This window comes from Ovis aries, chromosome 23, assembly GCF_016772045.2.
Source record: "Ovis aries strain OAR_USU_Benz2616 breed Rambouillet chromosome 23, ARS-UI_Ramb_v3.0, whole genome shotgun sequence".
In the NCBI taxonomy this organism is placed as follows: Eukaryota; Metazoa; Chordata; class Mammalia; order Artiodactyla; family Bovidae; genus Ovis; species Ovis aries.
In genome coordinates, this window is record NC_056076.1 from 57,955,504 (window position 1) to 57,972,404 (window position 16,901).

General features: G+C 50.7%; 1 protein-coding gene across 4 annotated transcripts in view; it reads right to left on the bottom strand.

The window, feature by feature from the left end:
- Positions 1-16,901, bottom strand: part of ALPK2 (alpha kinase 2) — a 140,920-nt gene that overhangs the window by 19,814 nt on the left and 104,205 nt on the right. For 2 of the 4 annotated variants that reach the window (XM_027960856.2, XM_027960857.3), the window contains exons 6-11: positions 13,267-13,414; positions 12,079-12,206; positions 11,948-11,983; positions 8,988-9,262; positions 7,342-7,430; positions 639-856 (exon numbers count right to left, since the gene is read on the bottom strand). In XM_027960856.2, coding sequence (XP_027816657.2) covers positions 639-856; positions 7,342-7,430; positions 8,988-9,262; positions 11,948-11,983; positions 12,079-12,206; positions 13,267-13,414 — 894 coding nt within the window. Of the gene's footprint in view, positions 1-638; positions 857-7,341; positions 7,431-8,987; positions 9,263-10,479; positions 11,984-12,078; positions 12,207-13,266; positions 13,415-16,901 lie in introns of those variants that run through there. The other 2 variants (XR_006057722.2, XM_042239124.2) reach the window with 2 other exon arrangements.

Genomic DNA, 16,901 nt, shown 5'->3' on the forward strand with positions numbered 1-16,901 from the left:
TATCCTTTCACTGTAATAAACCGTAATCACGAACATAATGCTTTTCTGAGTTCCATGAGTCCTCCCAGAAAATCAGTGAACTGCAGGCTGGTGGTCTAGGGGAAACCCCAAACTGCAACTTGTCTCAGGGCCCTCTCTGTGAGAAATCTAATGACGACATCCCCATTTCATACACCAAACGCGTTCCCCATGAGGTGGGTATAAACGGAAAATGTGCTGTGAATTCACCAGGGGAGCCTGAAATCTCAAGCACCCGTGAAAGACCCTTTCACCTATTATGAATGAATTCTTACATTTTAATTAATCTTTTGGTATGTGTGGATTTTCATATATACATGTATTCCTGATTTTGTGCCTATTGAGGACACAGAGCATCAATTTTTGGTTACCTCTTATAATGGGAAGGCATGAATAATTATAATTGGAATGAATTATTAAAGTGTACTTTGTTACTCCATTGGCTGGGTCATTTCAGGCTCCTTTGTCACTGTTTCTCATGAGACATTAGTAACACTTTCTGCTGGTGAAGATGCTGACAGTCTGCACCCAGGAGATCGCTCCTTCTGCCTCCCCTCCGCCCCCAGGAACGTTCCAGACCCAGAGCACCCCTGGAACCCAGGCCAAGCTGCTCTGCTCACCCTGCATGTCTGTGACCAGTAGGCAGCCGCTTGTTTTCTGGTAGACCCAGTGCTGGAAGGTGCAACACTTCTGCCCAGCCTCCGACTCTCTTCTCAAGAAGTTTATCTCCTTCCCATCCCTGATGGAATACTTCACGAATTCTCCAATCAGCTCTTCCTCCACGGTTGCATACGGGATGTTATTCTCAGGTCGATGGATAAGGAAAATAGGAATGATCCTGGAAGGAAAGAGAACATGGACAGGACTGCGTTGTCACATGGGAATAAAGATGTGGGGACATTCTACCCAACCGGGAGGAGCAGCAGGCTACAGGATAACCCCCCGGGTTCCATCAGATGTAGGCTAAATATCCACCAGTGATTATTTAATGGGGGAAAAAAGGGGTGTGTGTTCCTTTTATTTGTTCCTAGAGTTGATGAGAAACTCTTCCTCCTATGGAGTTTAATTGCTCCCGTAGAAATGAATGTCTTTTTATAGCCATCGTTAGAGTCCATCACTGACCCACGGGTCAGGTGACTATGCATCCAGCCAGCCAGCATATATGCACCCTTCCTTTTATTCCATCAGCAAATATTCACTCAGCGGCTTCTATGTGTCAGTCTCCCTCCCAGATGTCCTTCTAGAAAACACTGAAGACGATGGAAGCTCTGCTCTCAAGGATCTTACATTTAAATGCAGGCGCCAGGCAGCAAACAGGTGCAGCGCGCTCTGTGCTCTATGAGGAACCAGAGCAGTGGGGAGGAGGAGGCAGCCCAAGTGGGCTGTGATTGGATTTAGGGAGGTTGGAGATGGCCTCGAAAATAAGGATCATTTGAGCAGACAGGCCTGTAGGAGGTGGGGCTTGCGGGGGGAGCCATGAGGGTGTCTCTGCAGGAACATTCCAAGTGGAAAGAACAGCAAATAGTGAGGTTCTGGGCAGGGTCCTGTGGGGCGGTGTGTCTGGAGGGTGGTGGTGGCCAAGCAAGGCCAGGAGGGACTGGGGCGGGACTGCGGGGCCCTGGGCCACTTGGGAGACTCCACCCTTTGTACTGAGCGGGGGTGAGAAACGTTGGAGGGTCTTGGAGGAGGAGGAGATCAAACTTGCATGCGACAGGGGCCGCTCTGCACCCCTGGTGGCATGTGTGAGGCTGGACGGGGCGGGAGAGGCAGCAGGGAGGCCAGGCAGCAGCGATGCGTGGTGGGGGGCGGGGCCGGCGGTCAGACCCTGTCCCGCCCACCGCCCCACCGCCCAAGGGAATCCACCCAAGCCTGACCCTCCCTCCTCCAACCTCCCCCAGCCTCACTCTACGCTGAACACCCGGCTTCCCGGTTGGACCGGGAAAAAAGGAAACGCCGAGAGAGCTTCTAAAAGCTGCCACCACCACGAGCTCCCACCCCCGAGGACCAGCCCTTCTGGCTGCGATCCGAGCCCTCGCCCCACCGGCGCCCTGGATCCCGGCCCCTCCCCGAGGCTCGAGGACACTCCGGCGGGAGGGGGCCCACTCTCTCCTGCGTCACCGTCCCCCTGCAGACTCCTTCCCGGTGGGCACGCTGTGATGACTCCACAGCCTGCGAACCCCGCAGCCCACTCCCACCCCGACTCGCCATTCCCATCAAAACCCAAATCCGCCTACAACCCCTTCCCCCTCCCAGTCTCTCCTGAACCCAAAGCGGCCTTTCTGCTGAAAGAAACCTCAGTCTGGGGCACCACGTTGCCCAGCGGAGCAGTGCCCTTCTCCGCCCTCGTCTGACTCGTTCTCAGTGGCACTGAAGAGTCGCTCTCACCTGTTTCTAAGACATCTTCCCCCGCCCTCCAGAAACTCACTTCCTTTTGGTTTCCTTTCTGCTTGCCTGGCCACTTCCTGTCTGCCTGCTTTGCTGGTTCCTTGTTTCTCTGCGTCCTCTATGCCCTGGCACATCCTGGGACAGGTCTCCTTGCTCTGCAATCCGTTCTCTAGTTTTAAATTCCCTTGCTTTAAATACAGTTTACGAGTTGACAGCTTCTGCATTTACATCAGCAGCCCAGACCTCTCCCCTGAAATCCTGACACGTCTCCAGCCAACTAACTCTCCATCTATACTTGATGTCTAAAAGGCGTCTCGAATTTAACATGGCAAAGGCTGAACTACTTATTTACCCCAAGTCCAACATCTGTAGAGTCTATTGGCAACTGTACCTTTGCATTCTTTCCATTCAACAACAAAAAAATCAACTGGATAGCTTGTGCCTGTGCAGAGTGATCCATCTGCCATACACCTACACGAGTCTACCCCGCCTTCACTGTCTTCAAGGGTCCGCTTCGTCTGCCCCGTCTAAGTGAAAGCGACTCAGTCATGTCCAGCTCTTTGCGACCCTATGGCCTATCCCAGCCCGCCAGGCCCCTCTGTCCATGGAATTCTCCAGGCCAGAATACCGGCGTGGGTAGCCTTTCCCTTCTCCAGGGAGTCTTCCCAACCCAGGGACTGAAGCCAGGTCTCCTGCATTGCAGGCGGATTCTTTACCAGCTGAGCCACAATAAGCTCACGTCAGGCTCCTCTCCCTTTTTGCTTCCTCCATGTTGTTCTTGTTTAGTCACTAAGTCGTGTCCGACTCTTTTGCGACCCCATGGACTGTAGGCCCCCAGGCTCCTCTGTCCATAGGATTCTCCAGGCAAGGATACTGGAGTGGGCTGCTATTCCCTTCTCCAAGGGATCGTCCTGCCCCAGGGATCAAACCCACATCTTCTGTATTGCGGGCGGACTCTATGGCTGAGCCATCACGGAAGCCCGGCTCCTTCCGTAAGTCTGATTAAACACACCTACCCCCGGAAAGTCAGGCAAGCCTGTTCTCTCAAACTCCCCACGCCAGAAGCTTAGTTCCACCGTCACTGCCCCCTTTTGGGGCTGTAGCGATCACTTGCAGACTGGTCTCACTGCATCCAGCCTCTGGGCCTTGTCCCTGGACATCCATTGCCCCCAGGCAGATAGCTGTAAGAGCCACATCAATGCAGAGGACTTTCAGGGCAACGAAACTACTCTATATGGTACCATATAACACATCAGTAGACAGTTGTCCAAGCCCACAGAACGCACAACCTAATGTACAGTGATGTTATATCACTGTGGGCCTGCAGTGATGTTATATCAATGGAGATACATTGTGACAGACATTCCGACCTGGTGAGGGGTGTGGATGGCGGGCGAGGTGATGGGGTGTGGAAATCTGTCCCCTCCATTCAATTTTGCTGTGAACCTAAAACTGTTCTGAAGATAAAATTAATGACATGTCTGCTCTGTGGCTCGTTTGCCCTGCTAAAGCTCCTGGTTAACCCCTGCCTCCTCCTCACCCCCGAAGCCAAGAGAACACGTTCCAAGCTGATCAGCTGAGCATTTAAAGTCCTCTGCATTCTGGCCTCCTGGCTTCCCACCTCTTACCCTGCCCCCCTTTTTTTCTGCCTCCCAGCACGCTAGATCTGCTGAACTTTTCCCATCTCCTTGGAAACCTTCTTTCACGGCTCTTCATCTCTTTGGACATGCTGCCCCCTTTGCTTGCTAGTCTCCACCCTTGCCCTTCATCTGGAAGACTCCGACTCATTCTTCAACACCCTCCTCTTGGAAGCCTTTCCAGACCCCCTCCTCCCCTCCTCCGTGTCCCCATAACTCCTTGCACTCGACACAGTGGGCTTTGTCCTACATGCCTCACACTGCTGGCTGTGAGGGGCAAGAACCTGCTTCATTTTCTTTTTATCCTTTAAGAGCCCATCACCTAGCTTGGAGCAAAGTCTGGCTCATAGTAAACGCTCAGTGTCTGAGGGAGAAAAGAATATGTATACAGGACAAAGTTTGAGTCTTGGCACGGACATCTGGGACCAGGCAATTCTTGGGCGGCAACTGTCCTGTGCATTATAGGATGTTAGCAACGTCTCTGGCTGCTTCTACCAGAGGCCCGGAGCAGCCCTCCTGGTCACGACTGATACAGGATACGACCTGACAGTCAAGGAGAGGTCATCTCATTAAAGTCTGACCACAACAGATGCCGTTTTCGAGGGCTTAAAAGCAGAAATTATGATGGCCACCCTAAGAGGTAAGATGCTAATTTTTGATGTTTGTTAACATGAAGAATGTTTAGTACAGATTGTCAAACAAGTAAACAGGAACCTGCATTAGGGACTTACACCTAACAACTATCAAGACGTTTAAAGGCTCAGAAAGGAGGCTTCTGGAAGGGTCTAAGTGACAGAATTAAAGAGTGATGGTGTGACAGTCCCCTGCACCAATGATGGTGACCGGGCGGGAGGCTGGGGTCAGCTGTGTTAGTAAAACCACACACAAGCCCTACGGTGAAGGCCTCGGAAGAACCCTGGGTTTTCAGCCAGAATCTCTACAGGTAAGCATGTAGAACAATGCTGTGTGACTCCGTGACCAAAGCCAAGCTTAGGAAGAGTCATGCGGGCGGCCAGGTCCTCCCTGGGGACCCGGGGCAGGTCCTCCCGCAGTGAGGTGAGACTTCAGGTCGGTCTCTCATGAGGAAGGGGTCCCTGGGCAGGTCTGCACTCGCACAGGGTTGCAGGGAGCTACTTCCCCAGTGGTGAGAGCAGAGCTGGAAGGATCTCCCAGAGCACCGAGGACACGTGGGCTCCACCCACGACCTGCCCTCTCCCACAGTCCAGCTGGAGGCTACCCCCAGGTGTCGAGTCAAAGATCGTAGAGAAAATGTCAGCAAAGTGGGAAGAAGGATGCAACACTCGGGTGAGTTTTAAAGACACAAAACATAATGTTCCAAAGAAAGCCTCCTGCAGGCAACTCGGCCTTTGGCAGGTGCATTTTACCCCTTTCTGCCATTTATGAGTATTTCCTTAAAAAAAAAAAAAACACACACACAGGAGAAGCGCACCTCCCCCTCTTCCCCACCCAATTTCAGATGGCAGAGCACTTCTCTCAGGAGCAGGATCTAGACCAGGACACAGTCCTGAGACACCACGTGGGCAACCCTTCCACCACAGACGCTGAGTGCCAATCCCACGCTTGGGGAAGGACTGATGCCGAAGCTGAAATTCCAGTGCTTTGGCCACCTGATGCGAAGAACTGACTCATTGGAAAAGACCCTGATGCTGGGAAATATTGAGGGCAGGAGGAGAAGGGGACGGCAGAGGATGAGATGCTTGGATGGCATCACTGACTCAATGGACATGAGTTTGGGTAAACTCCGGGAGTTGGTGATGGCCAGGGAGGCCTGGTGTGCTGCAGTCCATGGGGTTGCAAAGAGTCAGACACGACTGAGCAACTGAACTATCCCTCCATATCCTGCCCTTGTCCATGAATGAGGTCAAACTCTCCCACAATAAGGAAAGGTATTGGGATTCCAAAATATGCACAGCCATTTTCAGAGCAATGTCAGATTTGCTGGAAGCCGATTAAGCCTGAGTCCTTCACCCTTTCCAAGTCCCTGGCCGTATCTTGATATTCATAACTGTGTTCTTTTCCTTAGAGAAGCCCCCAAGTCCTGTATGAGTCAGTTCTCACAAAGCTTGGGTATGTCCCTGCAGGAGGGCACTTCGGTGCCACGCCTGGTGGACTGATTACTGGGTGGACTCTTCCTCAACCAGGAACTAAAGAGAACAGAGCAGCAAGAGGGGCTGGAGAAGAACGGGCTGAGCTCTACAGACAGCCCAGTCCAGACTACCTCAGTGCACTGAACAGAAAAGCAACTGAAAGTGGTTTTCTTTGCAGTATGTTCATTTTTCTTGAAGTTACTGAGAATTGCTTCCCAGGTGGCACTAGTGGTAAAGAACCCGCCAGTGCAGGAGACGTAAGAGACACGGGTTCAGTCCCTGGGTTGGGAAGATCCTCTGGAGGAGGGCATGGCAACCCACTCCAGTATTCTTGCCTGGAGAATCCCATGGACAGAGGAGCCTGAAGGGCTACCGTCCACGGGGTCTCAAAGGGTCCGGATACGACGGAAGTGACTCAGCAGGCGTGCACCGAGGACACAGGCAGACCTTGAAGAGCAGCAGGCATGAGACTCTGTATGGGGTGTGCCCGACACACCTGCTCAGGAAGGCGATTTCTCTTCCATTTTGCAAGTTCACAGAGATGACGCGCATAAGAAACAGGCCCTTCCTGCTTTCCCCTCTTCCCCATTTGCACTGATGTGTAAACGGCTGCTCCGTTTGCAGTTTCCAATGGGCACTGGCACAGCCCCTTCTCTTCCCACGTGTGGTTTCAGCCAGATAAGAGATCGGTAAACACGAGCTCCAGACACTCCAGCGTGCACATGGGCCAACAGATACTTGTCAGTGTAACTGACCTCAGTGGGTAAACACTGCACCCCCGTGTAGCGCTCCATGGAGCAGGGACTACGCTCCTACGGCCCTGATTATCCAATTTGTTTTTCCCTGACGCACTCACCGCTGTCTTTATTTCTTGTATCATAGGACTAAGTTTTTCACAATCTCCTGTTCTGTTTATGCTTTAGACAACATAATACCCGTGAGTAGATACTTTTCCTATTTAACATGGTATACATGTTTATTGAATTATTCCATATATCCATACACTTTAATATTTCTCGATTTTTTCTATAAGCCTCTGGGGACCCCATGAAGAGCAGGGTGGCAGCCACATGTGCCCTCTTGGAGCTTACAGACCCACTGGAACGCTCCCTGTTTCTGCCCAGCCTCTCATCCCTCCAGCCCGCCCACGTCCCCAAGTCAGAGCTGGGCCAACCCAAGGGGGAAACACTTACTCAGGCACTTCCCCGAAGCCTTCCAGAGGCTGGGCTTCCGCGGCATAGATCTGGGCATAGTGTCTGGCGGTGTTCTGCACGTAGCATTCCTAGATCACCCAAACACACAGGAAACCCCAGGGGTGAGAAGAAAGTCAGAGCGCTGCCCAGTGAGACTCAGATTTCCCAATGAGGTCGACTCAATGGATTTGCAATCCCATCCGGTGGTTGGGGGCACAGAAGCAATAATGAATGTAGCCCACAGTTGGTAGCTGCAGGAGCTCTGAGGCCTGAAGGAGCCGTGCAGGTGACGACCACATGGTCTCCAGGCGAGGTGTCCCTGAACTATGACATTTCTAGGACCCGCGTGGCTGAAGTTCACCTTGAGCTAAGGGGACTGGTCCCCAGACAGGGTTTCAGATGAAGCGTGGGTGGGGATGGTTGGGTTTCCCATGAGTTCTCTCAAGGTTCTTTTTTTTTAAAGGTATAACAAGCTGTAAGTAATGAACACCTTGCCAAGATTGTTGGCTTAGGAAAAGCAAACGGGATCCTGCTTTCCTACTCTGTAGGGCTTTTCTAAGTGGCATCTGGATGCTGGGGGATTTTCCATGACTGGACCAGACGGTACTTGAGATGGAAGGAATACTCCCTGAAAGCAAACTGAGGAGGAAAGATTCGGAGGAGAAAGGATGTGTGTGGCAAAATCTTGTGCTCAGAGGAAACGGCTGTCTTCACAAGCACCAGGCCCACAGGACCATCGCCATGTCTGAGATAACCATGGATGGATGATGTTTGAGCGCACCCAAGAGACCCGAGTCTGGCCTATTCATTTTATGGGTTAAAAAACTTAAGGACCCCTGGTTTGTGAAAGAGCTACACCCAGCTCTCCTGAAAGCTCGGCCAGCCCTGGCATTGAGTGAAATTCACGGACTGGGTGGGGGTGATGCAGGGAAGAAGCCCGTGTTCCCCTCCCGCTCCCCTCTTGCCTCAAGGGTACCATCACGCACCAACACAGGAAGGAACTTAGTCTCAGCTCCATCTTCTCCATAGCTTATGGGCGGATACTGAACATGACTCAGGAAGGCAGGAACCAGGACAAACGCTGACCTTCTGGACTGTACCCCAGCCCCCTTCCTCTTCCCTAAAACCAACCAGAAGCCTCCAGAAATTACCCTTGACTTTGGCTGTCCTTTCCTGGAGAAGGAAATGGCAAATGTCGCTCCAGTATTCTTACCTGGAGAATTCCATGGACAGAGGAGCCTGGCGGGCTGCCATCTATGGGGTCACTTTAGGCGTCCTTTGGGAATCCTGGCATCTAAGGTACCTTAGACACCCCACTCCCCGTACAATTCTGTGTCCAGGTAGATTCAAGACCCCGGGGATTTGATGGGGCTTCCTAGGAAACCTTCCTGGAAGTGATCCCAGCCCAGGTAGAAACTGGCGAGACACCTCCAGACACAGGCAAGTCCCAACTGGCTGGCACGGGGCCAAGAATTCGCGGGTCCAAGACCAAGGTTTTGATTTCTAGCATTTGGCCTTGGTCTAGTAACCTCGGAGAAAGACACCCTTCTGGCAACGCTCGCATCAAGTTCTGAGTGGGACTTTCGTCTCGGGTTATCTGGGTCCGTCACCGCCTCGAGCGGCACCCTCAGGACGGGCGGACCCACCTGCGCGGCGAGCCTGTAGTTCCTCTGGATGAGTTCGTCGTTGTTTCTGGTCCCGTAGGCGACGGCGTTGTGCACCTTCAGCACGCAGGCGTGGCCGGGCTTGAAGAGCGGCGTGAGGCCGCGCAGCACCTTGCTGCGGAACGCTCTCCGGTGGACGCCTTCCCCAAAGTGCAGCTCCTCCGTGGCGATCTGGCCGTGCAGGCGGCCCCCGAAGTAGCTGTCACGGAGGAAGTCCTCTCGGAAGATGAGCTGGCTGAATTCAATCTCTTCATATACTAGAACGCAACACAGCTTCGGTTGTACAGAAACATCCCCCAGCCCCGCTCATTGGCTGACGAGCATCCCCACACAGGCACAGCGAAGGACAAGGCTGACCCTCCGACGCTGGGAGCGGGAGCCACGCTGGTCCCCCAGCGGAGGCAGAGCTTGGCGGAGAGATGGGGGAGGTGGTCACTGAGGACAGAGCGCAAGGCAAGGCCCCCAGGGGACTGGAGGAGAGGGGGGCAAAGCTGGGGAGGCCAGAAAGAGGACTGTAGACAGGTCTAGAAAGTGTGAACAGGCTCAGGCCAGGTGATTAAAGGCAAGTGGAAAAGATGAGCAAAATGTGGGAACAAGAGGGAACAAGAATCGGCAAGATCTGGCAGCTCCGTGGTTCCCGGTTTTCTTGTTTCATTATTGCCTCTTTGCAAGGATTCTTTTTAGCCTTCCCACCCCAATTGCTCCACATAAGATGCGACTACCACAGAGGTGCTGTGTATCTGGTTATGTACCATATGTACGTATGTGCTTTATGGACAAAAATAAGTTTTTTGCCTCCCCAAGACCCAATTTTGTCTGCTTGTGGGTGTTACTGCCTCTTAAGAATGCCTGTGGTAGATTAAAGAAGTGGGCAGGTACAACCCAAAACAAGAAAGAGTTCCCTCTGAAGAGAAGCTGAAACACAGTAGAATCATCTTGGATCTCTCTGTAAAGTTTTCTAGCAGCTGTATCGTTCAGAGATGACAATGGCACCCCACTCCAGTACTCTTGCCTGGAGAATCCCATGGATGGAGGAGCCTGGTGGGCTGCAGTCCATGGGGTCACTAACAGTTGGACACCACTGAGCACCTTCACCTTTACTTTTCACTTTCCTGCATTGGAGAAGGAAATGGCACCCCACTCCAGTGTTCTTGCCTGGAGGATCCCAGGGACGGGGGAGCCTGGTGGGCTCAGTCTATGGGGTCGCACAGAGTCAGACACGACTGACGCGACTCAGCAGCAGCAGACGACAAAGGTGAGGATGGGCAACTTCCCCTAAGGAAAGATACGTGACAAGCACAAACACCATCCTCAATAATCCTGTCCGTAACTTCCAGGAATGTCTACTTAGCCAGGAGAAGCTATAAGAAAGATGCATCTTAGGACTTCTCTCTGAAGCCCTGTGTACCGTCATTAAGTTGTTCTAGCTCTGAGTCATTCCTTTTGGGTCTCCCACCAGCTTGGTTTTGTTAGATTTTTAGTTAGAGGTCAACTTTTAAAATTATGTATGCCTCTTCTGGAGATTTAGAGAAGGTGTCTAGGGGAGATTCCTCCAGGGGAAGTCACTTGACGCTTCTTTATCGGAAGGTGCACAGGAAGCAGAGGAAGTTACGGTCTCCCCAGCCATAGAAATTGGACCCCTGGTCACATGGAGAAGGTGACGTCTTCAGGGTCCAGGCTCCCATCCAATGGTGGGAGTCACAGCGCTACACTTACAGAGACCAGTACCTCAGCCCCACTAGGGTCTCATTCCTAACTGGTAAAAACCTTGAGAAACGAGTCTCTGCAAACCTAAATTAACGAGGTCAGAGCAAGAATCTGCAATGGGGAATGCCCACTGTTGCTAAGCAGTTTATGAGACAGAACCCCTTCTTCTGAAGGTCATTTTTCTGATTGGAGAAAAGGATATTCTTTTGCATACTTAGACTTCAGGGGGATGGAGACAGATGTAGGGAGAGGATTATAAACTTACACAAGCACATGACACAGGTAGGCAGCATTTGAATGGTGAGGAGTTTGCCTTTAAGTCTATTTTGGATAAGTCGCAACATTTAATAGACCATTTAAGTCGAGAGCCCAGCCCCTTGTCTTTAATTACTAGATGTCACTGCATCTTGATGTCTGTACTGGCCTGTTTTCAAAGATCTCAGGATTTTAGTTGCCTTAGGGGAAGAAAAAAATCAGTATACATAGTACAAACGGACAGAGTAACCTTGGCCGTGGTGAATGTCTGCATCACGGAGATTAGAAAACTACAAATCAGGGCCTCCCCGCCAGGCAGGTTGTGAGAAACTGGCCAGCAGGTGGCTGAGTGCAGTGGGCAACTGTCCCCAAGAGGAGACAAGGCCGCATGGGCATGACAGGCAGTCCTGGGGCAGCCTGTGTGTCGGGGGCGGCTGTTAGCTCGCTGCTACAGCAGCGGTGCATTAGTGCCGTAGGAAAGCCCAGAAGTCCACCTCTCACTTCTACTAAGATGCAAATAAATGGACTTATTCTCCCAAATATCTGACTCTCTGAAAATCTGCTCAGCTAGTGCAACTCCTAGTCTGATTGAAAAGAAAAAAATAAGCAGGACCAAAATACACTGTGAAAGAGCCAGAGGCTGAAAAATCCCATGGAGATGGGCTGTGCTTCACAGAGAAAGTTAAACCCCAACCCACGCCCTGCCCCCCTACCACCACATGGTCCCAACGACAGCACCGCTACAGTCAGTTCTTAACAACACACGCTGGACACTTGTAGCCTAACCCATTAATCGTAGGCCCCGCAATTAGGTTGAAACAGCTTATGAGTTATCCCTGGTTCCCCAGGCAATTCCCGAGCCCTCTCCTGCTTCGTCAGAAGAGCTGATGAACGCTTGCTTCTGCCTTCGTCTCTAGAAGCTCTATCTCATGGTCTAGGGTGCACCCACTTGCGCTGGCGTTCGGCTCAGATTCGCTTACCTTTAGCATCTGGGTGACTTGAGAGCTGTTTGAGAACTGGAAGACAGGAGAGAGAGCCTTCAGCACCAGTGAGCGTCCCTGAGCTGCAGGGGCTAGCGGCTCTCACTGGGAATGGCGAAGCTGAGGTTTACCTTCGGCGGTGAGGTTAAACTCAGCGCTCACTTTCCCGTAGCTGTTCTTGATGCAGCAGTGATAGAGGCCCTGGTCCTTCTGGCCGGCTTGGAGGATGGCCACGCTCACCACGGAGTCGTCTCCTGCTCTGCAGTGGGGGACATGGACGTGGGCAAGCATCATCGTTCTGAAGCTGCACTTTTAGGCAAAGCAGCTTTATTACAATCATAGCCCAGCTGAATTTTTTCTGGAGTGATGTTATAGAAACAAAACTAGAGTTCAAGTCTTCCATAGCTGCATCTGGAGCAGTTTACAAAGATGTGTTCCAAGCAGACAATTTTATAGAAAACTGATTTGCCTCACTTTTTATGGAAAGGGAAATGGCAAGCCACTCCAGTATTCTTGCCTGGAGAATTCCATAGACAGAGGAGCCTGGCAGGCTACAGTCCATGGGGTTTCAAAGAGTTGGACACAAAGACTAGGAGGTTAAGGACACAAAGACTAGGAGGTTAAGAACACTTGGGGAACTGAACTGGGATCTCTCTTGGCAGAAGCTTGTGAGGATTAAGTTAGACTGGTTTCCATAGAACCAGGGGATCTGTTTCTAGAAGGAGCCACATCTCCTCAGGTGCAACAGATGACTCCTGATTACCAGCTCACTTGAGCAAGCGTTTACTGCTAGAGAGGGGCTAATTTAGGGTGGGTAACTCTACCCGGGGGATTCTCGCCAACGATGCGTTTCACTCATCTCCCCCGCCCCATCTCCTCTAGTAAACCTGGGGCCCCAAATAGAAACTGGTATCTCCATCCTAGAGATGGCGGCTCTCCACCCTTGTGAGATGCCAGTTTTCCATAAGCTCAGATTGGTTTTTCCTTTTGACTTACCTTAGCTTCGTCTGAGCTTTTTGTCAGGTTAATGGGAATTTAAGACGACGGCAAGTTGCACTGGGCAATAGGAGAGTTCTTTAATCTTGGGACCACAAAGCCTCAGACTAGAAGATGATTGACAGGTTTCCCTGCTTCTAGAGGATGAAAGGGGTTCATGGCTGAGGCAGGGAGAGAGCCCTCTGCTCTTCCCTGTCTCTCTTCTTAGACACTGTGGGTGTGGAGTTTCTGCTTTGACCTTCCTTCCTTTCCTATGATTTACTGTTTTCTTTTAGAACCACGTTGTGAAATAAACTGAAAAGTAGCCAGGGCGGATAACACACCTTCTCTGCACTTGGGCTATCGATCTTGAATCTTTCGTCCATGAGATGGTAGAATCTTCATGAATCTCTGCAAACTGGCAGCTCAATTTTACATTTCCAGAGTGGTCAGGGGACATCTCAGCTTGGATCTTTTTCAGTAATACTGGAGCTGGAATGGAGAAAACTGGTAGGTCGGTGTTCTTACGAGAAGTGCAGACGAGCTTTTAGACTTTCCTGCTTTATCACATTTAATTCTCTCAACAAAGCCAAGAGACAGATCACTATTATTATCCTCCATTAATTGAGGAGACCTAGTGTCTGAAGGGAGATGTCACTTTCCTAAACAGATAGGAAATGAACAGGTCAGTCTAATAGGAAACTCCCTTTTCAGCCCCCCCAATCCCGTGGACAGAGGAGCCTGACGGGCTACAGTCCATGGGGTCGCAAAGAGTCGGACAGGACTGAGTGACTAACACTCACAAACACCTTGGCATGCTCAGAGCAGACACGGAATTTGCTTTGAAAGTGTTAAGGAGCGATAAGCATGCTTTCCAATTTTGAGAAGGTCTTGGTGTAGTTAATCCTGTCAGGCAATGTGGAATGGCTGCCTATCAAACACTGCTCTCTCAAATACATCTAATATAAAACAGAAAGTGACTCTTCTGTGATCATTAGGATTTTGTTTCTAATTTTGATGTGTGCCACCTTTTAAACAGTGTTGCTTCTAGTTTGGGAGAAATCGTGTAAGCCCTAATGTCTAAGGAAGCAATGAAGACTCCATTTTGAAAATTTCTTCTCTGCTCTTAGAAAAAGATGAAGCAATTGTAGCATCTATTTACCACTAAACGCATGCTAAAAGACCCTTGGCTTTGTTTGAAGGTTCCTCAACCTCTTAATTTGTCAAGTTTCTGGTTTTATAAATTTATTAAAGACAGCTAGTATAATTTGGATATGAGCTCTTAAAAAAAAAAAAAAAAGTCCCACTTTTTGCTACCTAAAATTCCTTGAGCTCTGCAATGCACAAGGTGAAAAAGAACTTGAGATTAAAAATAAGGATGGGAAGGACGGCTGTTGACACCTAGCGTACAGAACCTGGCCAGACTAAGATGCTGAGAGATGACAACCAGGGTCAACGTCAGAGCTGGGGATTAGGGAGGAGGATGAAACCTGGACCAGCCAAGCAGCATGGCTAAGCGCCAGGCACAAAAGGCATCTCAACAATAAGTTATTTGCTGGGGTCTTCCCTGGGGGTCCAGTGGTTAGGAATCAAGCCTACCAATGCAGGAGACACAGGTTCGATCCCTGGTCCGGGAGGACCCCACATGCTGAGGGGCAACTGGGCCCTCGAGCCACAGTTAGTGCATCACGTACCACAACGAAAAGATCCCTGCGTGACACAAGCAGGCGTCCACATGGTGCAACTAAGACCCAACACAGCCAGGTAAGTATTTTAAAAAAACTAAGTTATTTGTTGAACATTCATCCATCTTGCTCTTTGATCACAGTTGTCTTTGCTGAAGATATCCTAATGGATTTCAGTGATGCCTGCTATCAATTAGCAGCAGAACTGTCTACCTGAATCAAATAGGAGCAATACAGAAACAACTGCCAAGGGTTAGGTGACATTCAGTGTTCTTTGAATGTCACCTTTTAAAATCACGGATGATCATGTGTCTAAAGGTAGATTATCTAATTCATTCAAGATAGACTTGATATTCTATTTTTTTGCTGACACTGTTTTTAGTAGTGAACTTATAATCCTTATTTTTTAGAAATTATAACAGGAGTAGGAATGTTAACGGGCTTTCCTGATAGCTCAGCAGTAAAGAATCCACCTGCCAATGCAGGAGACACGAGTTTAATCCCCGGGTGGGGGAGATCCCCTGGAGAAGGAAACGGCAACCCATTCCAGTATTCTTGCCTGGGAAATCCCAAGGAGAGAGGAGCCTGGTGGGTTACAGACCATGGGATCGCGGAATCAGATACACGACTTAGCCACGACAATGTGTATTAATAAATATCCATCCCTCTCAGGAAATTGTGATCTTGAAGAAAACCAAACCAGGGAGGAGAGCTTGGCACACCGGGTGAGTGTGTAATTACTCAGGGTAGCCACTGGGCAGCAGCATAGACCAGAGGAGGATGGCTAACACCAAGTGGTCAGAACAGGGCAGGCAGTGAGGTTACTGGACGTGTCAGGGGTGATCTATTACGCACCAAGTTCCACAATTACACAGCCGTGGTTGTGCTATATAATCCACAGCCAGAAGTCATCAACACGGAGGTGGTTTCTCCGTTGCCTCAGATCCCACTGCTGTGAAATCTTCAGTGTGCCTCCCCTCTTGGCTACAGATAAGCTTTTAAATACACATTACATAGCCAAGCTAATTTTTCTTCCCAGGAACTAATATGGGATGCTCAGGTAATGAATTCTTCAGTTAGAGAGTATCTCCAGGCACTAACGATATTACGGGAGAAAGATGAGCTATACCGAGTCCTACAGATGACAAAACCCATCTCACAGGTGCCCTGACCCCCACTGTCAAGATCTTGGTCCAGGGTCTTGACCACACCCGTCACCCCACTTGGGACGCATTTCCTCCAGGACCCTTCATGGTGGATTTCCTGACACCTAAGTGTTCCTAAGTCTGCCAGCCCTGTCCACAGCCGGCTGTGGGTTCTGAAGACAGAAACCGGGATGGGGGATTCAGGGCAAGGCATAATGTGGCCGGCTGAGCTGAATGAGGGTCAAGGAGAGAGAGGCTCGATCAGGCAGCCACGGGGCTTTGGGAGAGGGCCCCCTTTTGTGTGGGATGGGTAGGGGGAAAAAACAGATGAAGGAGCTGAAATGAGGCCCAAGAGGGAAGCTGGGTTTATCTTCTGTGTATATCCTGGCCAAGGGTTGAGGGCAAAGGATTGAGAAGTCCCCTGGTGATGATAAAGCTTTGGCTGTACTAAGCTTTGAGTATCAAAGTTTACTCAGTTTGTCCTTTCAGTCATCCAAGTCATCCCTCACACCCAACACCGCCTCCCTGCCCCCAAGGGAGGGGCTTCCCGGGGCTGCAGCCCTTCGCCCCTGGGGAGGTCGAGCAGCTCCAGATCAAACCCTCCGACAGCACCTGGTCGGTCCTCTCTCCCGCGGAGACGGACAACAGTTCCAAACGTGACTCCCACCCCCACCGCCTCTGGGCTGAAACCACTCTATTCTTTAAAGCACAGTTCCACTCTATTTAAATGTTTTGAAACATATCACTAGAATACGGTTGGATACCTCTTCGGGAAGTCATTTCATGTGTGGTCCCTTTCTGCAGCCGAGGCTGCGGGCCCCTCTGACACGAATGGGGAGTGAGGTCTCCGCTAAGGAGCCTCTCCCTGGCGTTAGAGGGCTGCAGCGTTGTGCCCCAGTCCAGGGCTGGCGTGTTACGTCACCACCATCTCTTCTTTTACCAGGTTGTGTGGGAAAGAGCTTGGAAAGAGGTGGCTGCAATCTTGGGTTATGGGATGCAGTTTGGCGTTGATGCGATTCCCCCAAGCAAAGCAAAGCTGACTGCAGTTACCAGGACTCTGAGCCCCCAGGAGTCTGAAACTTGAAACAGAGACCCTGGGGACTTCAGACGAAAAGGGCAGGGTGAGATGAAAAGAAATTTTATACTTAA